The 25,658-nt window shown below is 41.3% G+C and overlaps 1 protein-coding gene across 1 annotated transcript in view; it reads right to left on the reverse strand.

Annotated features, from left to right (window-relative positions):
* The window catches only part of LOC123508806 (carbonic anhydrase-related protein 10-like), a 209,147-nt gene that overhangs the window by 78,588 nt on the left and 104,901 nt on the right, over positions 1 to 25,658 (reverse strand). Inside the window, exon 3 of the mRNA XM_045262722.1 lies at positions 6,961 to 7,020. Coding sequence (XP_045118657.1) covers positions 6,961 to 7,020 — 60 coding nt within the window. The remainder of the gene's footprint in view (positions 1 to 6,960; positions 7,021 to 25,658) is intronic.

Below are 25,658 nucleotides of genomic sequence, written 5' to 3' on the forward strand. Positions count from 1 at the left end.
TACAAGCATGTTATTTTTACTTCCTATATCTTACCAGCAGAACCAAACTCTTGAGGGCACAGTTAATCATATGACCTAAGAAAAATAATCGTGTTTGAAGAAAAGGCACAACGTTTCTGAATAATGTCAGGGCAGGGAGGGCAAGAGAAGCAGAAACGAGCCACGAGGAAGCGCTGTGACTCAAACTTTTCTCTAATTGCTGTCCCCGTTGGAGTCTGTAGGAGTGTCTCGCTAGCCGGTCTCGAGAGGACACGACGGAGGCTGCCGAGACACCAGCTGACGCCCAGGTTATGAAGAAGCAGGGAAAGTGAAACCAAGCAATTAAGGGAAGCATCTTTTTTCCTTGTCTGTGTGTGTGTGTGTGTGTGTGTGTGTGTGTGTGTGTGTGTGTGTGTGTGTGTGTGTTAGGTTAGTTTTATGTTAGAGAGAGAGAGAGAGAGAGAGAGAGAGAGAGAGAGAGAGAGAGAGAGAGAGAGAACGTGAATACCACGAAACAGTAATTACAAGATGAAAAGCTTGACAAATGTGATATCACGAGAGAGAGAGAGAGAGAGAGAGAGAGAGAGAGAGAGAGAGAGAGAGACACACACACACACACACACACACACACACACACACACACACACACACACACACACACATATATATATATATATATATATATATATATATATATATATATATATATATATATATATATATATATATATATATATATATATATATATATATATATATATATATATATATATATATATATATATATATATATATATATATATATATATATATATATATATATATATATATGTGTGTGTGTGTGTGTGTGTGTGTGTGTGTGTGTGTGTGTGTGTGTGAGAGAGAGAGAGAGAGAGAGAGAGAGAGAGAGAGAGAGAGAGAGAGAGAGAGAGAGAGAGAGAGAGAGGAAGCAAAAGACACAACATGCTAATTATGAAATAGCACTATGTGTACAATCTCTACCTTGCAATGTTACCTGTTGAGGACGTCAGTAGTGCACACCTGTCATTTACCTGCCCTTCCAACGCACCTTAATTAGTGCTCCTGCTCCCACTGCTATTATTATTATTATTATTATTATTATTATTATTATTATTATTATTATTATTATTATTATTATTATTATTATTATTATTATTATTATTATTATTATTATTATTGTTATTATTATTTCCATTATTACTACCATCATGATCTTGCTCTTGATTCGTTTATTTTTGTTTCTCATTACTGGTATAATTTTGTTGTTGTTGTTGTTGTTGTTGTTGCTGTTGTTATTATTATTATTTTTATTATTATTATTTTTATTATTATTATTATTATTATTATTATTATTATTATTATTATTATTATTATTATTATTATTATTATTATTATTATTATTATTATTATTATTATAGTGTTTTTACTACTTTACTACTACTACTACTACTACTACTACTACTACTACTACTACTACTACTACTACTACTACTACTACTACTACTACTACTACTACTACTAGTACTACTACTAGTACTGCTGCTGCTGCTACTGCTGCTACTACCGTTACTACTACTGCTACTGCTTCTACTATCACTACTATTACTACTTCTTGTATTACTACTACTACTACTACTACTACTACTACTACTACTACTACTATCTCTATAACTATTGCTAGAACTTCACTATCTCCTGCTCTTCTTCTTCTTCATCTTCCTCTTCGTCATCTTCTTCCTTCTCCCCACCTCTCCCCTCCTCCTCCTCTTCCTCTTCCTCCTCATCATCGCTTTCATGTTCTTACTCTAATTGAAATTCCTCTTAATTCCTTATCCATCAAGATTAACTAAAGCAAATAAACAAGATAAAAGAAAAAATATATCAGTGTGTTTTGTCAAGAGATATAATGGAAAAGTCTTAAATATTAACTAAGATAATATAAAATGCAGTTGGTTTGTTTTTTGTCTTTTTCTCTTTCATTTCCTGTTTGCTGGTGGATCTCTCTCTCTCTCTCTCTCTCTCTCTCTCTCTCTCTCTCTCTCTCTCTCTCTCTCTCTCTCTCTCTCTCTCTCTCTCTCTCTCTCTCTCTCTCTCTCTCTCTCTCTCTGAATATATATTTTAATTTGTTGAGCTCTAAAAAGTCTCTAAGTTCTCCTGCCTTGCTTAATTAATGCAGGTACATCACGGTGACATATTGTTAACTGCAGTTCGCTCGATGCAACACACACACACACACACACACACACACACACACACACACACACACACACACACACACACACACACACACACACACACACACACACACACACACACACACACACACACACACTCATTGTTTTCTTAATAGCTTTCCGGCACCTTTGAAGAGGAAAGGAGTGTGTGTGTGTGTGTGTGGGAGAATGAAGAGAAGGAGGAGGAGGAGGAGGAGGAAGAGGAGGAGGAGGAGGGAGAGGAGGAGTAAGAAGAAGAAGAGTACTAATACTAAAAGTTAAGAAAAAGAAAGGAGAAGGACTAAGAAGAGGCGGAGGAGAAGAAGGAGGGGAGGAAAAGGAGCAGGAGGAGGAGGAGGAGGAGGAGGAGGAGGAGGAGGAGGTTCACAGTCTGCAGGTGTGCATGTACTTAGAATAGATTTACCAGGTGACTGCTTCTACATCCTCTCTCTCTCTCTCTCTCTCTCTCTCTCTCTCTCTCTCTCTCTCTCTCTCTCTCTCTCTCTCTCTCTCTCTCTCTCTCTCTCTCTCTCTCTCTCTCTCTCTCTCTCTTCCTCTTCTCTCCTCTTCTTCTCTCTCTCTCACCTCTTCTTCCTCCTCTTCCTCTTCCCTCCTCCTCTTCTTGCCTTCTTGTTTCTCCCGTCATCTCACTCTGCTTCTTCCCGCCTCTTTCCTCCTCCTCCCGTCTTATCTCCTCTTCCCGCCTCCTCTTATTTCTTCCCGTTTCCTCCCGCCTTCTTCCCGCCTCATCTTGTTTCTTCTATCCTCCTCTGACTTCTTCCTCCCTGCCTCCTCCCGCCATACTTCCCGCTGGCTCCAGGAAGCATCACTCTCTACATATTCACAGTCTTCCCTGTCTCGTCTCCGAAACTCAAGTTTTTATTTGTATATTGCTTACTTGAAATTGGATTTGAAGTCACTTGTTGCTCTCTCTCTCTCTCTCTCTCTCTCTCTCTCTCTCTCTCTCTCTCTCTCTCTCTCTCTCTCTCTCTCTCTCTCTCTCTCTCTCTCTCTCTCTCTCTCTCTCTCTCTCTCTCTCTCTCTCTCTGTGTGTGTGTGTGTGTGTGTTCCCTGTTTTGTTTTGTGTCTGTTTCTGTTTATGTTGTCTCTGTCTGTCTGCTCTCTCTGTCTGTCTCTCTCTCTCTCTCTCTCTCTCTCTCTCTCTCTCTCTCTCTCTCTCTCTCTCTCTCTCTCTCTCTCTCTCTCTCTCTCTCTCTCTCTCTCTCTCTCTCTCTCTCTCTCTGAAGTTTGTGTTTTCTATAAGCAAAACTGTCTAAAAGTGTGTGTGTGTGTGTGTGTGTGTGTGTGTGTGTGTGTGTGTGTGTGTGTGTGTGTGTGTGTGTGTTTAATTCCAAGTTATTGTTACCTTTGGCCGATTTTCCCTTCTTACATTAAAATAGAAAGAATAAAATTGTGAAGTAACGTAGAATTGTAACTTAAAATCCTTTAGTACCATGACGCGTTTCCATTTTCATTTCGCTTACTAATTGGTGATTTTTTTACAGCTTCTAAAATTTATGTGGGGAATTAAAATAGCTTAGACTGTGGCCATTAATCTTCTGAGCTCCATAGACCCTTTCTAATGTCAATAAAATGGTCGAATCGTACACGAATCACAAGGTAAAAATGTGTCCCAGTACTGAAAGGGTTACATCAGTTCACGATAAGTTACTCCGTGTCACGCTTCCTAACATTCAACTCAGGGCAGTGACTCATTATGCATCAGTCAACACGCTGTTGTATTTACATTTGGAGTCATTAAGAACCGCACATTCTGTTGGTCTTTGGAAATCAGGGTGGTTTGATGACTTGTGCAGGGGGCGTGTGGATAAATTCTCTCTCTCTCTCTCTCTCTCTCTCTCTCTCTCTCTCTCTCTCTCTCTCTCTCTCTCTCTCTCTCTCTCTCTCTGTGGTTCAGTTTACAGAGAGAGAGAGAGAGAGAGAGAGAGGAGCAGCATACAGACTGACAAAAGACGGACAGGTCACTGACACACACACACACACACACACACACACACACACACACACACACACACACACACACACACACACACACACACACACACACACACACACACACACACACACACACACACACACACACACACACACACACACACACACACACACACACACACACACACACACACACACACACACACACACACACACACACACACACACAGAGAGAGAGAGAGAGAGAGAGAGAGAGAGAGAGAGAGAGAGAGAGAGAGAGAGAGAGAGAGAGAGAGAGAGAGAGAAAGAGAAACGGATGCATGGACTGGATCTGAAGGAAAGTATTGCAAACCTTCGAACTTAAATGGAGAAAGTTTTTGGGAGAGAGAGAGAGAGAGAGAGAGAGAGAGAGAGAGAGAGAGAGAGAGAGAGAGAGAGAGAGAGAGAGAGAGAGAGAGAGAGAGAGAGAGAGAGAGAGAGAGAGAGAGAGAGAGAGAGAGAGAGAGAGAGAGAGAGAGAGAGAGACCACCACCACTACTTCTACCACCACCACCACCACCACCAAGATCTCTACCACCACCACCACCTCTACCACCACCACCACCTCTGACAAAACACTCCTTCACAAAACCTTCATTTAAGACCACCAACTTCCATTTAAACTTTCCATCTTCCTCTGGCTTTTCTTTTTAGGGAGTGACAAATTATGAGGTTTTTACCCCATTTTTTGTTCTTTAGCTTGTCTCATTTACGGGAGAGACAATCGCTTTTCTTCTCACTACGACAATATTCCAAGACCACAGAGACAACTAGCCTGGTTTTGAAGTCAGTTTTTTTCCTCTTAATATACTAGAAATATTGTCAATCTTTCACTTGAAGCGCAAAAATACTCTTAAAAACACGAGTCTCTTCACTTGGAGCCTCTAGAAAGCTGTAATGGTGAGAGAGCAAAGGGTTTTAGAATACTGGCCAGGAACTGATACGGTCTTACTAAATAAAAAATGAATATTAAAGATAAATGAATAAAAAAGCGAATACGTGATATGAATAATTAACTGAATATCTTATTAACTAAAAGACTAACTATTTATTTAACTGATGCACTAACTGACTATTTAATTAACAAGCTGGCTGACTGATCATCCAATTTCCTTACCAATTAAGCAACCAAGTAACTCATTCACTAACTCATTCACTCAATAATTAACTAACTAACTAATCAACTAATTCACACACCACCACCACCACCACCACCATTGCCGTTCACCAACAAGCCTTTGAGTTCAGAAAAAGGAACCAGAAAGAGGAAAAAGCAGTCAAACCTATTACCTTCCGCCTCGTACAGTCACACACGCGACATCTGGCGGGGGAAGAGGCAGTGCGGCATCAAACGACACACACACGCACTTTTCTGGCTCCCCAAGTGGGTAAAATTAATTGAAACTGAAAGATGTGCCGCGAAATAAGGTAGTTTAATATTGGGTGATAGTGCAGGTAATCGCCCAGCCGAGCCGCATTATGTCTGTGTTAACACTCCGCTGAGTATTAATGAGACGCTTTGCTGGGATGAGATCAGGTTCACTTTGGGTTCAGCCGTGCGTTACTCGTGTCGCCCTGTGTGGGTTCTGGTTCGTGGTTCGAAGCTTTTAATAGTTGTGGAGCTTTGCCTGCTTGTAACTTGAACCTGTAAACCTGTGAACCTTTGAACCTGTAAAGCTGCTTATGTGGTGACAATTAGATGAACCATTCTGTTGATTATGGTATTATGATTATTACTTTTTTCACAACTATTATTATCAAAATGCGTGTTCTATTCGAAGTTTCGGATTTATGAGTTTGGAAACTTACTTCCCTGTACCTGTCCACATCCAAAAAAAAAATCATAATTCCAGAAGAAAATAACGCAGAAATAAACCAATACGGGAAATAACGCCTGCAAAACACAGCAGCTGGCCGGAAGCACTTGTATATATGTCAAGTAATAAGGACAGACGAGAGAGAAACTGAACACTTGACTCAATATACCGAGGCCACGGCAACACTAACAATGTGACGCTACCAAGGCCACCAACATAACACACCACCGTACACAGGACCACATTCTGAGACACTTCTGTTTCCGCACCGCACCTCCGCTACTTTGAAAAGACTACGAGTACCTTAGATGAAGGGACACGTGTTTTTAAGAGTGCTTTTAACGTTTGCAGTGACAGATTAAGAAGATTTCCACATTATTAACAGAAGAAATCATTGAGAATCCAGCATATCTTTAGGGCCTTTGAAAATAGTGAAGCTACTCGGGTTTTTGAGAGTATTTCCACAGAGACTCATTAAGAAGCTTTCCTCATCATCAACCAGAGAAACACTCTTGAGAATCCGGGTAATCATCACATTGGCCTTAGAAAACAGTCGTGGAGAGAGAGAGAGAGAGAGAGAGAGAGAGAGAGAGAGAGAGAGAGAGAGAGAGAGAGAGATAATCAACTACTGGCAGTCTTATGAAAGGCGACAAGAGTGAGCAAGAGGAACGGAGAAAGGGAGAGAGAAAAGATGAGGGCAAGAAAGAATTAGAAAAGAGAAAAACACTTACATACAAGAGAGAGAGAGAGAGAGAGAGAGAGAGAGAGAGAGAGAGAGAGAGAGAGAGAGAGAGAGAGACAGAGACAGATACAGACAGACAGAAAGACAGACAAACAAACAGAGACAGAGAAAAAAAAAAGAGAAAGAGCAAAACCCAATACAAACCATAGACACACAGATACTTCCGAACAGGTGTAAATGAAGCGAGACTCACCTGAGATGCCGTCGTAGGTCCACCACATCTCCCAGTTCCACCCCAGACCGACGCCCGCATCTGAAACACACAGGGAGAGGAATGAGGCGTGCGAATGAGGGTGCGAGAAGCGAATGAGGGTGAGGGAGGACCGGGCAGCAGGCAGGGGGTGGAAGAATGATGCTAATGGTTGCCGGTAATCCAATACAAGGCACATTGGAGTAAATAGTGAAGGTGATTGGCAGGTTTTCAATCAGTGTTCCGGACATTTGTTGTAAGTTGATGTGTGAATAAGAGTGAAAGCTTGATAAGTACCTCCACTTTAGTAGATTGGATGTATTATGTGTTTCTATCTGTTTGTTTGTCTGTCTGCCTTCTCTCTCTCTCTCTCTCTCTCTCTCTCTCTCTCTCTCTCTCTCTCTCTCTCTCTCTCTCTCGTTTCTGTTTTTCCCATCCGTTCCCATTTTATGCATTTTTTTTTACCCTTTCCTCTCATTCTCTCCTTAAAACTCTACACTCTCTCTTTTCTCTCCTGTCAGTTCATCTCCCCCTCTCTCACTCAGCGGTGGCGAGGAGTGAGCGACATGAGAGCTGCTCCCCGTCCCTCTCCCTCTCTACCTCTCCCTCTCCCTCTCCCTGATGCATGGCTGAAGTAACCGGCTCGTGTTTAACAAGACTAATTATAACCAAGCACTGTGGCCACGATTTTTCCGCGCTGACTGCAAGAACGTAATGAAGATTTATAGATAGCGGTGGGAAAACGTTATTTACCTTTGAGTTATGAGCTTTGGAAGTGGATGTAAGTGAGTAATTAAGTGTCTAACTGGCGGTGCGGCGTCCCTCTTCACCATGTGACCACCACCACCACCACAACCTCCATCAGCAGGTATAAAAACGAAAATAAAATAGTTAATGAAAATAACAAAAACTAAATACATCACGGACAATAAATAATGTACATATATAAGATGAACTTGTAGACAAATTCAAAGGAAAAATGAAATAAATAAATGACCTAATACCCATGACAGGTTGATGGCCGAAAAAAATATGTAAAAAAGAGACGAAATAAGTGAAGGGAGTGCAGTGATCAGTGGTCGTGGTGGGAAGTGTTTTGTCTTCAGTCACCACAGTTTTCAATGAATCTGGTTCCCAACGGTGTCTCTGTTACTGATGAGAAATTCCTACTCCAAGAATTGTGAAAATGTGCGTAATTAACCTTTAGTATCATGAGAACGTAACTGAGAACTCTTGTATCTCGTGAAACTGTGCCTAGAATCAAGAAAACACCCTTAAAAGTTTCGATATTTTATGCTGCAGGATGTTTGAAGTGAGATGAAATGGTTAGATGTGTGATAAGTGTCATATGGATGCTATACTCTTGCTGTATGGTGCAGAATCCGTGTTAACTGCTTAAGTACTCGGACGCGTATTTTTTCCATTAGTTTTGGGTATGGTTAGCCGATTTTATTTAGATTAGGAAAGGTCCATGGAGGTCGAAAAATTAATGGCCAGAGTCTTCACTATTTTAATACCCATATATGTTTCTGAAGCTGTAGAAAATAACCAAATAGTAACCAGAAGATATGTGAAGAAACGTAATGGTGCTGAAAGAATTTAACTATCCTCAGCACCACGAAAGCACCTTTGAAAACGCTACAGCTGTGATGGTGAAACGTGAGAGAAATGATGGCTGGACTTACATATTTTTCTCAGTGCCATGTAAAGCCCGCGTCTCAGTGTCTCGCTAAGTATGAAGTGTAGACAGTTTGAGTTATTTAGAGGTGGTTGGTGACTGCCGAGTGGAGGTCAGAGGAGCTTGAAGAAAACGAGACATGAGGTTAGTAGTTTTATGTGTTATTTGAAGGAAGGTGATTCATTGATTAATTTACTGATTGAACTTTTCAACAGATTAACAATTCATCCTTTAATCAACAACTTTATAGACATTTTTTTATCAGCTTTATTTCACCGTTTCGTATTGTGAGTGAGGCGCTGTGTACAAGTCTCCTCCAGTGTTTTTCTTTTTTTTCTATCCTTTCCATCTTTTTCTGTGATCTCCAACTCAGTGCAATCGTGTCCTAACTTCATCTCTCCATCTCATTGGCTTTCTTTCGATCTTTTTCCTTCAACTGGCTTTCTTTGGACTCTGCTAATCGATTCCTGTTTTTTTTTTTCTTACTACTTAAACTCGTAAAAAGAGGACAATTACTTCCTTTTTTCTCATTCTTTTCTTCTATCTTCACGCAAACATTCTTTACAACACAATGGAGGTTAACGAAGATTGTAAGTTGCCGTTAGATGGCGCAATGCGTTCTCGCCACATTTCCGATATACAAGGAAGGCGATAAGGAAGATACGAGAGGGGAAAGGAAGGAAGGAAGCCAGGCAGGACCGGTGTAGGATTAAGCTGCTGTGTTGCCATGTTTGCGAAAGCTGGCGTGAAAGTTAGGCGGCACGTATGCAAACTACCAAGAGTTTTAAACAGTTTTATAGCTCGGATTGTTCTGTTTACATATCTGCGAATACCGATTAGAATGTGTGCTTTACGACTATTGCAGTGTCCAGTGGAAGGAATGCATGCAGGGCTACCACGCGCCGTCTATCGCCTGTTTTGTTGCTGCGCCATGTACCGCCCTTATTTTGCGCCATTTGCCGCTTCCGTTTTGCACCATTTGCAGCCTTTGTTATGTTCTGTCTACCACTTTTATTTTGAGTCATATATTGTTTTTGTTTAGCGCCACTTACCGCTTTTGTTTAGGGCCATTTATCGCCTTTGTTTTGTGTCATTTACCATCTTTGTTTTGAACCATTTGCCGCCTTTGTTTTGCGCCATTTACCGCCTTTAGCTTGCTCCATTTACCGCCTTTATTTTGCTCCGTCTACCGCCTTTGGTTTGCGCCATTTACCGCCTTTGTTTGGCGCCGTCTCCCTCCCCTGGTCAGCTGTTGCCTCAGCTTGACGGGAGTTGGTGAGATTGAAAAGCTGAAGACTTGAACAATAAAAAGAAAAGTTATTTGATGTTCTTCTGTTTTGTTGGATTGTAGATCATTATGACTTACTTATTTTTGTTCATTAGTAGTAGTAGTAGTAGTAGTAGTAGTAGTAGTAGTAGTAGTAGTAGTAGTAGTAGTAAGAGTAGTGGTAGTCGCTACTTTTTTATTACCAGTTATCAATCATCATATCAAAGCTACTACCACCACCACCACCACCACCACCACCGCTGCTACTACTCACTCATGCTCCCAAATGATGAATAACTTAATTAATGTTCTCTCTCTCTCTCTCTCTCTCTCTCTCTCTCTCTCTCTCTCTCTCTCTCTCTCTCTCTCTCTCTCTCTCTCAACATTTCATCATCGTCTTCTTCACAATAACAAAACACTAAATTCTCCAAGACATCTCATAATCTGTTCAATTTAACGAAACACATCGAATTTCAGTGCTCCGCCGGATACGAATCTTTTTACGAACCACCAATGAGTCAACTCGGTGCCTCGATCGGTGCTTCGCGAGTGTCGATTCTCAGGACAAAGCTTCGTTACGGCCGCAAATGAAGCAGAGTCGAGCGTCCCGAGACAATTGGCGCTCCATCTATGAGGTTTGAGAGGCAAGTCCTTCCTCAGTTAATTGCGCTGTATTGTCTCACCTTTGCAAATATTGGACCCTTGCCTCTCTGGTCGTTTCGTGAGTGAGTGCTTCGCCGGTCAAATGAATCCGAAGCAGTCGCGAATGAGTGGCCCCGCGGTTCATAATGGTTCAAAGACTCGCTGATGCTTTTCTGCGGTTGCGGATATTGGTGTAGAAGGAAGAGATTGGTTAAGTGAATAGGGGACATATGATAAGTAGAAGAAAGTAGTTGCTAGTTCATCAGGTGTGGAATCATTAACCCCTTCAGTACCATGACGCGTTTTCATATTCATTCTGGTTACTATTTGGTGATTTTATACTGCTTCAGAAACTCATGTGAAGGAATAAAATAGTGAAGACTCTGGTCGTTAATCTTCTGACCTCCGTAGACCTTTCCTAATGTCAATAAAATGGTCTAATCGTACAGAAATCTCTAGGTTAAAACGTGTCCCCATTATTGAAGGAGTGAAGAAAGACAGCTGTCAGTCCTACACGTGTAATAAAACATACACCTTTCCAATTCCTACTTTTCCTCATCTCTATAAATCCGACTAATCTTCCTTTAAAATTCGTGTCATATTCATTCTGGTTACTGTTTGGTGGTTTTATGCAACTTCAAAAACTTAGGTGAGGAAATAAATTAGTGAGGACTGTGGCAATTAATCTTCTGCCCTCCATAGACCCTTCCTAATGTCAATAGAATAGTCTAATCTTATACAAATCTCAAGTTAAAATCTTCCCCCATTATTGAAAGGGAGAAGAGAGGAAGCTGTCAGTCCTACACGTGGGCAGAACCTTGTGTAATAAAACATACACCTTTCCAATTCCCACTTTTCCTCATCTCTATAAATCCGTCTAATCTTCCTTTAAAACTCGTGATTCACTCAGCACTAACAACCTGATTACCGAGTCCATTATGTTCTCTTCCATTCATCTACCACTCCATTTGGGAAGCAATTTCTTATATTGATCTCGCCTTTCATATGTAGTGAGGCTCGCAAAATAGGACTGTATTTGTAATTTCCATTTCATTTATATTCAGACAGGACGCGGGAGAGGCAGAAAAATACGCTGGCTTTTTACGATGCGAAGTGGAAAGAGTAATATGCGTCATTATGTTGCGAATTGATGACGGTAATTGATGTCAGGGCCGTGTGTCTGTGTGTCTGTGTGTCTGTATGTATGTGTGTGCACGTAAGTATAAGAGATATATAAAACACGAACATGCATATACACAATATTGCACATTAGTGAAGGGAATTTATGTATGTATACTTTTGTTAATGTCTGTGTGTTCATGTATGGATGTATGTATGAGTATATGTACTTTTAGGAGAAGTACTAAACACGTATTTACCTTTCTCTGGTCATAATATCGCGTTATAAAACACACTAGTTTAAAAAAAAAAATATTTATATACAAGTTTTATTACCATGCGTCTGTGTCTGTATGTTTGTGTGTATCTATTTGTACGAGAAATACTTAACAGGTATTTCCTGGTCATAATATCGCGTTATAAAGCACACTAGTTGAAAAAAAAGGAAAAAATATTCATATACAAGTTTTATTACCATGCGTCTGTGTCTGTGTGTTTGTGTGTATGTATTTTGTACGAGAAATACTAAACACATATTTACCCTTTCCTGGTCACTATACCGCGTTATGAAGCACTTTAAAAAAAAAAGGATAGAAATATATATATAAACTTTTCTTACATGCGTCTATGTCTGTATGTATGAGTGTATGAGTGTAAGTGCGTATAAGAAAGCTACAAAACACGCATCTCTCCCTCCCTAGCCATAATATCCAGTTGTCAACCACTTCAGTAGAAAATAAAATAACAAACGTAAAAATTTCCTCCCTACTTTGCGTCTATTTTTGTTCTGTATTGTTTCTGTAAAATCTGAACGCATGACCGGCTATTTTGGCGCGTAATTAGATTCCTTTATGTGATGCAGATTAATTGAGGATCCGGTACTCTCACAAAGGCAGCCGCGTGCACACACATTATTGAATTAAACTTTTATTGCGCCGATTTATCTTTTGTTCCTCTCTGACATTTTCCGCCGATCATAGATTTTAAACGAGTTGGAAAAGTGGTAGAGAAGAGGAACATTAACAGGAGGATTAGGAGTAAGAGAAGAAGGAGGAGAGGAGGAGGAGGAGGAGGAGGAGGAAGGAGGAGGAGTCAAGGAAGGAGGAGGAGAATGAGAACGAGAGGAGGAGGGAAAGTAAGAAATGTAATACAGAAGGAATACAAACAAAGATCAAGTAATAAATTGGGTTACGAAAAGAGAAGGAATGAGAAGATAGTAAAGGAATAAAGAAACGGAGGAAGAATAACATGAAATAAGAACAGAAGGACGAAAATAACACAATGGAAATGAAGAGAAAACCAAATAAAAAGTTATGTTATGCTACGTTACGAAAGGAAGGCATTAGAATTTAGGAATGGAGGAGAAATAGCATGAAATAGGAATAGAAGAAGAGAAAGAACATGGTGGAAATGGAGAAAAGGAAGGATAAAGAAGAAAAGGAATTAGAATTTAGGAAGAGATGAGAAATAACATAATATAGGAATACAAGGAAGAAAAAGCATTATAGGAATGGAGGAAGGAAGAAAGAAGGAAGATAAGGAGGAATAGAAAAAAAGAAAAGAACAACATGGTGCTGAGAATGGGGGAAGGAAGAAGGGAAGAAGATAAGGAGGAATAAAAGAAAGAAAAGAACAACGTAGTGCTAGGAATAGAAAAAAAGGAAGGAGGAAAGAAGATAAAGAATTCGGATTTAGGAATAGAGGAAGAACAAAATGAAAAAATTGAAGGAAAGAAGAAAAGAAGATGGTAGGAATGGAGAGAAAGAAGGAGGGAAGGAGATAAGGAGGCAACAGAGGAGGAGGTACACGCCACATGAACCCCTCCGGAGCATCACCTCAGCCGCCTCTAATATTCATCCGATGTTTGGCCTCAGCATTACTTCCCTTGCATTAGATATGGCCTCTCAGTAGCTGCTTGGCTGTCTTGGGGGGAGAGTGTGTGCTTCGCGTCTCCTAGGAATACCCCTACTCTACTATCTCTCTACCCTATCTATAGATTCCTTCCCTCCTCTCCTATCCTTTCATTTTCCTGCTCTCACGTTTCCTTACTTTATTTTCCTCTCCCATCCTTTTCCTGTTTCCCTTTCATCTCCTTTCCTCCTCCCCCTAGATCTCCTTTCCTCTTCTCTTCCCCTCACATTTCTCCCGGTTATCTAAATGCTTCGCTGCCTTATTCCTTTTGGTCCCCTCATCTCCCTTGCCGTCTCCTCTTTCCCCTCATCATCTCTCCCCTCTCATTCTCTCTTTTCATGTTCGTTTCCTGCTCTTCCCTTCTCTCGTACCTTTTCCTCTCCCCTCCATCCTGTGTCTCCCCTCTTTCTCCTTTTTTTTCCTCCACCCCTTTTTCTTCTTCCCCTCCAATCCTTGTTCTTACTCTGAAATTATGCTCCACGATTTGTTTGCTTCCTTGTTTTCTTTTGTTTTCATTTCTTTTCCGTTGTGTTAGTAGATTTTCTCTGTCTGTCTGTTTGTCTCTCTCTCTCTCTCTCTCTCTCTCTCTCTCTCTCTCTCTCTCTCTCTCTCTCTCTCTCTCTCTCTCTCTCTCTCTCTCTCTCTCTCTCTCTCTCTTGGTTCATATTTCTTCAGGGTTTAAATCTTCTTTTTTTCTCACATTGCCTTGAAGAAATATAATTATAACTCGTAAATCTTCTTGAGGTGACCGGAAGAGAGCGAGAGAGAGACGGGGGCAGTGAGAGAAAGAGAGAGAGAGAGAGAGAGAGAGAGAGAGAGAGAGAGAGAGAGAGAGAGAGAGAGAGAGAGAGAGGGTCACTTTCTTCATATCCTTGCTGACACATCACCTCACAGACACGTTGACTTCATTACTAGTGATTTGTGATCCATTAGTGTTAGGACCTTTCTAATACTTCGCCTCGTATGTTTCCCAGCCCTCTTTCATTTCCTATTCCCACTGGTGCTTCTCTCCCCCCCCGCAATCTTTCTCTCAGTTCTGTGTCAGTATAGTGTTATGCTCTCTCTCTCTCTCTCTCTCTCTCTCTCTCTCTCTCTCTCTCTCTCTCTCTCTCTCTCTCTCTCTCTCTCTCTCTCTCTCTCTCTCTCTCTCTCTTTTAACGCAATCATATTCTGTCTCACTTCTGTTTTATCTCATTCCTTTCACAATTATTCAATCTTTCTCTCAGTTCTGTGTCAGTTTAGTGCTATTCTCTCTCTCTCTCTCTCTCTCTCTCTCTCTCTCTCTCTCTCTCTCTCTCTCTCTCTCTCTCTCTCTCTCTCTCTCTCTCTCTCTCTCTCTCTCTCTCTCTCTCTCTCTCTCTCTCTGTCTCCTTTTGTTCCTCTTTTACCTCTCAGTTCTCTGCAAACGTAGATTCAGTTTCAGTTCTGTTTTACCTCATTCCTTTCAGAGTTCAGTCGTGCGCCAGTTTTATTCTATCATAGTTCGTTCATATTCTCTTTATCCTTTTTTCATTTAGATCTTCTTTTCTTCAGTTCTATCCTCGCTTAGTCCTATATCATGTAACCTGACTTTGATACAGATAAACCCTTTAACCTTATCTAACTTAACAACCCATCCTACCCTAACCTAAGCTAATCAAACTTACCCTAACTATTCCTAATTCCTAGCCAAACCAAACAGAAATAAACCAAAATAAAGCAAAGCAAACTAAACACGCTAACCTTTCTTAAACTACCTTAACCTAACCTAACCTAACCTAACTTAACCTATCCTAAGCTAACTCCTGGCAGTGTTCCCGCGTGGGTCTTGGGTGCTGGGAGGGGCAAGAAAGTGGTAGGCCTCACACAACAAAGAGCGACAGGGGAAGATGAATAGAGCATAATTAAATCGTAAGCAGATGTGTAGTGTTCTGCTCATGTCTTGTTTATCATTGCTTTCCCACGTGTTTAGTTCGTATTTTTTTTCTTAACCCCTTCAGTACTGGGACGCATTTTCACCTTCAATTTTGGGTATAATTAAACGATTTTTATTTACATTATTAAGTGTCTATGGAGGTCAGAAGACTGCTAGCCAGAGTCTTCACTGTTTTGATCCCCCACGTAAGTTTTTGAAGCTGTATAAGATCACCAAATAGTAAGCAGAATAAATATGAAAGCGTGTTTTGGTATTGAAGCGTTTAATGCATAACAGAGAAGGGATCAAGAAAATCTATCTTAGGAAATAATTAAAAGCTAGTGAGTTATTTTTCTCCATATTGTGTGTTTATTCTTTTTTTTATGTATTTATTATTTTCTTAGTTTTCTCATGGGTTCAAAACAAGGAAAAAAAATATTGCACGTATGAAATTATATCGTGATTAGTTCTTCTTTCTCAAAATAGGTTTTCGTTTGTTATCTCATGGAATCAGACCACAGAAAGGAACAAATACAAGTTGAAAAAGAAGAAACACAAGCCAATACAAGCAGAAAAGGAACAAATACAAGCAAAGACAAGTAGAAAAGGAAGACATACAAACCAATACAAGTTAAAAAGGAACAAATACAAGCAAACAGAAGAAAAAAGGAAGAATTCGAAGCCATTACAAATAGAAAATAGCAGCTAGTTTTTCTTTTATGTAAGAGGGAGAACTACCAAGGGCAAAGAAATGAATATTAGAAAAAAAAAAAGGCCCACTGGAATTGTAGTCTCCATAAAAGATTCAAAAGAGTTAGTCGAAATTCAGGGGCGAATGTCTCGACACCTCTCTCTCTTGAAAGAATTTAAGTCGTAGGAAGTTGGGCATACAGAGACAGGCAGGGAGTTCCAGAGTTAATTATCAATCCCAAAATATTCTTCAACATAAGTAAGAAACACATTTTAACTCACAACACTCAGCCTTGTCGTGGCAAAAAAAAGACTCTTTCATCTTATTTATCTTCTCACCTTATACTGCTATCAAATTATATAAAAGAAGAAGATGAATAGAAATAAGACAACAATAACAGCAAGAACAACTCAGCTCTCAGCAGGTGACGAAGATGAAGAAGAAGGAAAAGATGATGAAGAAGAAGAAGAAGAAGAAGAAGAAGAAGAAGAAGAAGAAGAAGAAGAAGAAGAGGAGGAGGAGGAGGAGGAGGAGGAGGAGGAGGAGGAGGAGGAGGAGGAGGAGGAGGAAGAAGAAGAAGAAGAAGAAGAAGAAGAAGAAGAAGAAGAAGAAGAAGAAGGCAAAAAAAGAAGTGGAAGAAAAAATGGATAAAAGAAAAGAAGAAAAGAAGGAAGAAAAAAAAAAAAAAAAAAAAGAAAAGAAGAAGAAAAAGAAAAATGAAGTTAAAAAAAAGAAGAATAAGGAACAGTTTTACCCATGCTTCATTCATCGTCATTTGGTCACGATTTGTTGATAGTGTTTACCCGCGTCTCGTTTTGCTCTCCACGCGACGCAGTAACAACAAACGCAGCAATGATTCACGAGGCAGCAGATGTAGACACTTGATGTTTCACGTCCGTTATAATCCTGTTTTGCTCAGCGTCACCTGGCTATGTGTGTGTGTGTGTGTGTGTGTGTATGTGTGTGTGAATGTTTTACTGTATATTGTGAATCATATATGTGCTTCTTTATTTATTCTATCATTATTTATTTTTGTTCGTCTTTCTGTTTTTCTAATTGTGTCTTTAGTATTTACTTCGTTGTGAAATCTATCGGTATTTCTCTCAATCCATTTATCTATCTATGCATCTGTCTATTTATTTACCTTTCTGTCTATCTATCTATCTATTAATCAACCTGTCTTCACCCACTTCTATCTGTCTATTATATATGTGTGCATGACTGTCTGCCTCTCTTTCTGTGTCCGTCTGAGTCTGTCTGTCTGTGTCTGCAAGCGTCTGTGTTCAAGCGCCTCACCTCGCCACTCAACACGAGAGAAGAAACAACATTACCACGATAACTCAACACGCAGCACATGTCGGTGTCTTGCCCTGCTTCCCTGGCCCATGTTTTCTTGATGCGCATTCTCCATCTTCCTCTTGAGCCAGCGCGCTCCTTCACCACCAGTAAGAACCCTTGTAAGAACACCAGTAAGGACACCGGTACGAAGGTAGTACGTACATCTCAACACAGCAGTTTTCCGCCAAAGTCCTCGTGAGTATCGTATCAACAAAGTGCAGCTGTACATTACGAGCAGCTGCGCGCCATAAAGATATCCATCGCCAGCTGTTCTGAGTGTCAACGGGTAGCGCGGGGCGGTCCTGCAACACTCCAGAGGCTCCCAGTGTCTGTGTGGCGTAAGGGTGAGAGTTCCACGTTCCTCAGCCACTCATAAGTCATGGCTTTACTTTTGGTCCTCACAATAAATCGCAGAGCCGAGGATTTACTACATTCCCTGCGCCTGGACGGAAGGAGGGAAGGGAGAGGCGAGAGAGAGAGAGAGGGCCAGAGAGAGAGAGAGAGAGAGAGAGAGAGAGAGAGCAGGTAACAGTGGGAGGGCAGATGCAGGGAGTGGCTAAGAGAGAAGGAGGAGGAGGAAATAAATGCAGGACAGGACGTCGTTGTGAGAGGGAGGGAAAGGGAGAGAGAGAGAGAGGAGGGAGAGGAGGGAAGAGATGGGCCTTGGAGAGAGAATGGAGGAGAGGCGGAGTGTTGTGGGAATAAGGAGGGAAGGGAGAGGAAAATAGGAAGGCCGTAACTTTAAGATAGCGGAAGTTATTCACTGAGAGAGAGAGAGAGAGAGAGAGAGAGAGAGAGAGAGAGAGAGAGAGAGAGAGAGGAGAATCAATTGGCAGTATAGTGTTATGAAAGGCGACGAGAGTGAACGAGAGGAAGGAAGAAAGGGAGAGAGGAAGGATTAGGGCAGAAAGAGTTAGAAAAAGAGAAAAACACTAAACGCACAAGAGAGAGAGAGAGAGAGAGAGAGAGAGAGAGAGAGAGAGAGAGAGAGAGAGAGAGAGAGAGAGAGAGAGACTGGAAAGTGATCAGAAAAAAACGAAAACTGAGAAGAAGAAAGGAAATAGTGAAGTATCGTCCCAAACTGAAGGAGAAGCAAAGTTTATCGCCAAGTGTCAGTCCCAGGCCACCGCAGACTCTCTCACGCGGCCACTGCAAGATACCAAGCCTTCCTCGCACACTGATAAGAAGGATAACGAATCTATGGAAGCTGCTAAGAGGAGGGTAGAGGTTGGTAAACACACACACACACACACACACACACACACACACACACACACACACACACACACACACACACACACACACACACACACACACACACACACACGTCTATAGGAGCAGTACACAGCTTCCCAACGGTCCAGCTGTACGTGGGTCTGAGTCTAAGGTATTCCTCAAAGTTGTTATTGGCTCTGAAAACTTGTCTCCAGCTCTTGTGAGACCAGTGTGCGCCGTGACAACTTTCCCGCGACTCACAAATCCCTTTGGTAAATACAAAGAGGCGTTCAACCATTCACCAACCCACCCACGCCCCCACCCACCCACCTACTTCCTACCTATTTATTTCAATGCTTACCTCACTGAGCCCATTTGTCTGTGTATATTTATCTGTTTGTCTGTTTATCCATCTACTCACTCACCTACCTACTTACCTACTGCCTACCTACTTATTCTAGTGCCTACCTCACTTACCTTGTTTTTTCTGTGAATATTTACCTCTTTATCTGCTTATCATTTATTCACCCATTTATCTAGTGCCTACTTATGCATTCTAGTCCCTACCATCTCTTAATCTCTTTATATGTGAGTATTTAGCTGGTTGTCTGTCTATCTACTTGCACAGACTCACCTATTTAGTTTATATCCTACGTAAACTAGTATTAATCTCACCTAACCTGGTATCCAATCATCCATTCTAATACTCTTCCACCTTATTTAATACCCACTCACCTAACCCATTAGTTAATCCCCCTATTTCTGTCTAAGTCTTTATCCATTATTTTCTCTTATTCTCTTTCGTCTATGTATTACTTAGTTACATACCTTAACCTTCCTTATTACTCCCTTCCTCTATGTAATCTAAAAAATAAATTGACCACTAATCTTTCTATCATCTGTCTAAACTTCCCTTTTCCTTCACTTTGGCTCCTCAGTCAGCTCACCCCCACTTCCCTTCCACTACGATCCCACAGTCCCCACTCCACGCTGTCTCCATCTGGTGGCGTTCATTGCAGTAACTTGTGAATAATCTGTGCATTTGTCACCACGCACACCTCCCTCCCCAGTGTTCGTCGCAGTTTTAGTGATGCAATGAAGTTGTTTTTTTTCTCGCGTGAAAGTTAGCACCTGATAAATATAATGTTGATGTGTCGAAGGTCGTGCTTTACCCGCATCGACGCCTTCTGCAGGTACCAGGAGGAGGAGGAGGAGGAGAAGGATAGGCTCGTGGTCTTCAGGATTTACAAGGAGAGAGAAACTTTAGGGAACTTCGATTGTCAGCCTTGTTTGTCTTGCTCCCTCGTACGAGAAGTGAAGAGGAGTGGTTGGCAACGCTGTGTTTACATTAGGAGCATCTTGTGAATGTAGAGAGGTTGTATAGAGGAGGAGCAAGAGAAGGAAGGGGAAGCAAGGGGAGTGTATGGAAGAAGGGGAAGAAGGAGGAGGAAGAGAGTATATGGGTGGGATGGAGGTGTAAGATGGAGTAATGAAGAGGAAAAAGGAGGTATGGTAAAAAGGAATAGGACGATGAAGATAATGAATAAATGAGGGGAAATAAAGGAGGAGGATAAAAAAATTACGGTATAGAGGAAGAAGATGATGATGAAAAGAAGGATTAGTAGAGAAGGATGGAGGAAGAGATTAATTGTGTGAAGAAGGAGGAGGATAAAGATAGGGAGGATATGGAGGAGAAGGAGAAAGAAGATTAGGAAAATGAAGTTCTGCCTTTTCCACGAAGGTATTTTGCTTGCGTGTGTGTTTTGGCAGAAAAAGAAAGAAAAGAGGACAGAAAGAAAAGTTGAACTAATAACAATCACACTTTTAAACTCTCTCTCTCTCTCTCTCTCTCTCTCTCTCTCTCTCTCTCTCTCTCTCTCTCTCTCTCTCTCTCTCTCTCTCTCTCTCTCTCCGGATGTAGACCTTAGAGAACTTTTTGCTGGCGTTTCTTTTGCATATTTTTTTCCCCTTCGCATGTTTTTTTCCCTCGCATATTTTTATTTTTCGTCCTTCCTCGTGCATGTTTTTCCCTCGGCGGAGTTCTGAATGTTTCCTTCGTGGTGTGCAAGGGATGAGGACGGCGTCTTTAGGGGCAAATACCCACGCCAAGGACCTCGTTTTGACTTTATGGGGCTGTGAATTGAACGTGGGTACACCTGAGAGAGAGAGAGAGAGAGAGAGAGAGAGAGAGAGAGAGAGAGAGAGAGAGAGAGAGAGAAAGTCATAATGTTCCAGAAATCGAGACTTCACATTAGTAACATAAAAATTCAATAAAAATGTACACTAGGTTAGGTTGTTACTACTACTACTACTACTACTACTACTACTACTACTACTACTATTACGATAGAGAGAGAGAGAGAGAGAGAGAGAGAGAGAGAGAGAGAGAGAGAGAGAGAGAGAGACAGACAAACAGACAGACAGACAGACAAAGAGAGCAAGAAAAAGAAAAAGACAGAAAGACAAAGTATATACTCGTATTTAACAAGTCTGAAGAAATAAGTAACACTATTGCAAGGTAATTATGAAAAAGAAGAATAGTAGCTTAATAATAACAGTCGAGGAGTAATGATGAGAACAGGAAGGTATGCTAATGGGAGTAATAAAGCAAGAGGAGGAGGAGGAGAAGGAGGAGGAGGAGGAGGAGGAGGAGCAGCTGTCATCGTGCACCTCGGCGTCAGGTGTGTGCCAGGCTGGTTGCGTGACGTCGTGTTGTTCCTTCTACTGAATGTTTAATATCACAGGAGGACACGCTTCCCCTAAGTATGAAATGATGTAGTTTGGTGATGCATGGGCGCGTGGAGGGCTCGGTGCGTGCAGGATGAGCAGGAGGGCGTGTGCGGAGAGTGCTAGGGTGAAGGGGATGTGTATATGTGTGTGCGTGTGTGCGATTGGTACCCCTACCTGAGAGAAAAACATACGTGATATTGTATTTTTATTAGGATACTTGATAGGGAATTGTATACATTAGGATTTTGAATGTTTAACCCCTTGAGTGCCATGACGCGTTTCCAAATTCATTCTGCTTACTGTTTGGTGATCTTATACAGCTTCAGAAACTCGTGTTGGGGATTGAAATAGTGAAGATTGTGGCCATTAATCTTCTGATCTCTATAGACCCTTCCTAATGCCAATAAAATGGTCTGATCGTACAGAAATCTCAAAGTAAAGAAGCCTGCTTTCACGTAATGCATTCTATCACAAACCAACCAATTTTCATTACACTATCAATACAAATATTAATAGGCACTTGTAAATCAATAGAGAAGTAATAGGAGAGCCTGTCTTCCATACATCCTTCCTCCTGTGTCCATCTCCCGTCGCCTCAGCTTCCTTCAGGCCTCACCAAGACGAGACATGGCAACAGACTAGCAGGCTAAACACTGTAGGGGTATGTGAAGCTCCCTTGTGAGTGACACTTGACTGGTTACATAGAGGCAGTGAGAAATGATTGATAGATGAGAGAGAGAGAGAGAGAGAGAGAGAGAGAGAGAGAGAGAGAGAGAGAGAGAGAGAACGGTTGCTGGTTGAGAATGACTGAGTGGGTGAGCAGATCTGTGTGGATGTGTGTGGCTGTGTGGATGTGTTCCCTTCGTGTATAGTGGTGATGGTGGTGCTGGTTGGCGGGGATTGTTGTGTACCCTGTAAATAGAACAGAGCACCGTTGACCTGTGTATAGTGTAGAGAGAGGTGGAAGGTCTGTGTAGGCAGCTCTGTTCGGCTCTGTGTCGGCTTGTCTTGCTCTGTTTGTGTGTGTGTGAGAAGTGTGAGGCGTGTGTACAGATCGAAGTGTATGATGAATAGACAGTTTTCCTGGCGCTGAATATTTATCGTTTACAGTGCCATGAAATACAAGGGAATTCTCGCCTTTGTTGTATTCAGGGCACAATGGACAGGCAAGTGATGATAGCCTGACGCACAGCTGATGGTGATAGTGATAGTGATGGTGATGGTAGGTGTGCGTTGATGTGCTTTTAAAGTCGGTGATGAATAATGTAAAGAAATGCGCCAGTAGTGTAGAATGATGGAAGTTGCATTTATTCAGAGCATGAGACGGGGGGAGAGGGATTCGCTGGGCGGTAAATTTTTATTCAAAGGAGTGAGTTATAGTGAAATTACTCTCACTCTCACTCTCACTCTCTCTCTCTCTCTCTCTCTCTCTCTCTCTCTCTCTCTCTCTCTCTCTCTCTCTTGGTTGGAGGGTGGAAGAATGGAGCGATATTAAAGGCGTTGCATTTGCTGGGTTATTTAAAGTTAGGGGTAAGCGTATTTCAGTTTCATTTTAGGGATAATGATGATGAAATTAAAGCAGTTGTTGTAGTAATTGCAGCAGTAGTAGTAGCAGCAGTGGCAGTGGTAGCAGCAGCAGCAGTGGCAGTGGTGGCAGCAGTGAGTGTTGTGGTAGCAGTAGCAGTGAGCAGCAGTGGTGTGTAGCAGCAGCAGCAGCAGCAGCAGCAGCAGCAGCAGCAGCAGCAGTGGTGGTGGTGCAGCAGCAGCAGCAGCAGCAGGTTGCAGCAGTGGTGTTGTGCAGCAGTGGTGCAGCAGCAGCAGCAGTGGCAGCAGCAGCAGCAGCAGCAGTGCAGTGGTGCAGCAGCAGCAGCAGTGGTGGCAGCAGCAGCAGTGCAGTGGTGGTGCAGCAGTGGCAGCAGTGGCAGCAGTGCAGCAGTGGTGGTGGTGGTGGTGCAGGTGCAGCAGTGGTAGTGGTGGTGGTAGTGGTAGTAGTAGTAGTAGTAGTGTGTAGTAGTAGTAGTAATAGTTTAATAATAGTAGTAGTAGTAATTGTAGCAGTGATGAGAACAATAACAATGATGATAATGATAATAATAATAGTAATAATAACAACAACAACAACAGCAACAGTGATGATAATAATGATGATAATAATAATAATAATAATAATAATAATAATAATAATAATAATAATAATAATAATAATAATAATAATAATGATAATGAAAATAATAATAATAATAATAATAATAATAATAATAATAAAAAATAATAATACTAACACAAACATTTAGCGAGTTATTTTAATACTCCTGACTCATTTCTCCCTCCTACTCCTCCACTTCCCCTCCTCCTCCTCCTCCTCCTCCTCCTCCTCCTCCTCCTCCTCCTCCTCCTCCTCCTCCTCACGAGTCGCTTTGATGTAATTTTTTAGCCAGGTATGCAGGTGAAGGAACACACACATGTCACACACACCTGATACACACCTGAGGCACTTTTAATTTACACCTTCCTCTCTGAAGTGCAAGCCAGGCAGTTCCAGCCCACACACACACACACACACACACACACACACACACACACACACACACACACACACACACACACACACACACACACACACACACACACACACACACACTTGTTTTTTAATCCCTTATTTGTATCAGGTTTACACACACACACACACACACACACACACACACACACACACACACACACACACACACACACACACACACACACACCATTAGGCCAGTTAAATGAGGCGAGAAACTACCAGTGTTTGATTTCAGTAATTAATTATGCATCGCGAAGTCTCAGGAAAAAAATATATAAGAATAAATAAATGAACTTCTCTCAAAATGCAGTCAGCAGTGGAAAAATTAATGTATATATATCACTTCTTGGTTAATTTAAGGTGAAGAAAAAATAGCAGGTGGAAAAAATAACAGGAAAATGTATATGTATAATTATATTCTGGAATGGAAGCATAATATTTGCCGTGTATTTGTGTAGCTTTTGGTTTTTTGCGCTTTTGTCTAGCCAATGTGTAAAGTATTCATATTTATTTCTGCTTTATTTCCGGCTTTACGGTTCATTGTATTACGGTTTATATTTTATCTTTTTTTTTTCGGGGGGCAAGGGAATGCGACAGTTCAAATGTTAATGGTCAATAAAGACTCATTTTATGGCGCCAGATACGCTAGACTCGCTCATGTGTGGAGTATTTGCCATTCTCAGGTGTGTGTGTGTGTGTGTGTGTGTGTGTGTGTGTGTGTGTGTGTATGGTGAGCCAGGTGTGTATTTGGTGTGTGATTGGAACAGGTATGGTGGCTGTGGCTTGTGTTGTGGTGTGTGGCTTGGTGTTGTGTTGAATCGTTAGAACAGATGTGGTGGTTATGGTGTGTGGGAATCTCATGCTAGGTGTGTGTATAACGTATGTGTCGCCTCGTGTGTGTATAGAGCCTTACATTATGTGGTTAGGTATGTGCTATCTATTATTTTGTGTATTTATTTAAGAGAGGAATATTGTCTAAGAGCAACAAACACAAGGTAAAAAGACTAACTGAGATATTTACACGTGGCAGTGAGTAACAGGTGTATATGCAAAAACCTGCAAATGTGTCTTATGTCAGGTGTGCTGTGATTTAGATCGTGTTTAGGTGACACGTAGCAGTGGATGTCAGGTGTGTGTTTGGATTAACTAGGCAGGTGTGTCTGTCGTGCGTGTGAATGTTGAATTGAGGAAATGTAGTGACGTGTATAATGGACGTGTGTGTGTGTGTGTCTGTGTGTCTGTGTGTGTGTGTTGTATATTTCAGCGGCAAATAGAAGCCACGTCCACCTCGTACTTGTAAAATTGATACGCACGGCTGACTAGTTCTCATTTTCGTTCCTGGAGGCAATAAGATTTTTGGAGCCAACTCGTTCATTTTGGTCCTCAACGTGTCCAGGTTGTGATGATTAAAGAAACATCAAGGTGCTCTTCATAAATAATGGCACACGCAATGGAGTTCCTTTCTTCTTTTTCTATTCTTCTTCGTTGTCTTCGTTGTTGTTCTTGTTCTTGTTGTTTCTATTTTTTTTCCTTGCTCGTGTAGTCCTTTTCTTGTTTTTTTCTCTTTTCTTCCTGTTCTTCCTCCTCCTCTTCCTCCTCCTCTTCTTCTTCTTCTTCTTCTTCTTCTTCTTCTTCTTCTTCTTCTTCTTCTTCTTC

This window comes from Portunus trituberculatus, chromosome 25 (genome assembly GCF_017591435.1).
Source record: "Portunus trituberculatus isolate SZX2019 chromosome 25, ASM1759143v1, whole genome shotgun sequence".
In the NCBI taxonomy this organism is placed as follows: Eukaryota; Metazoa; Arthropoda; class Malacostraca; order Decapoda; family Portunidae; genus Portunus; species Portunus trituberculatus.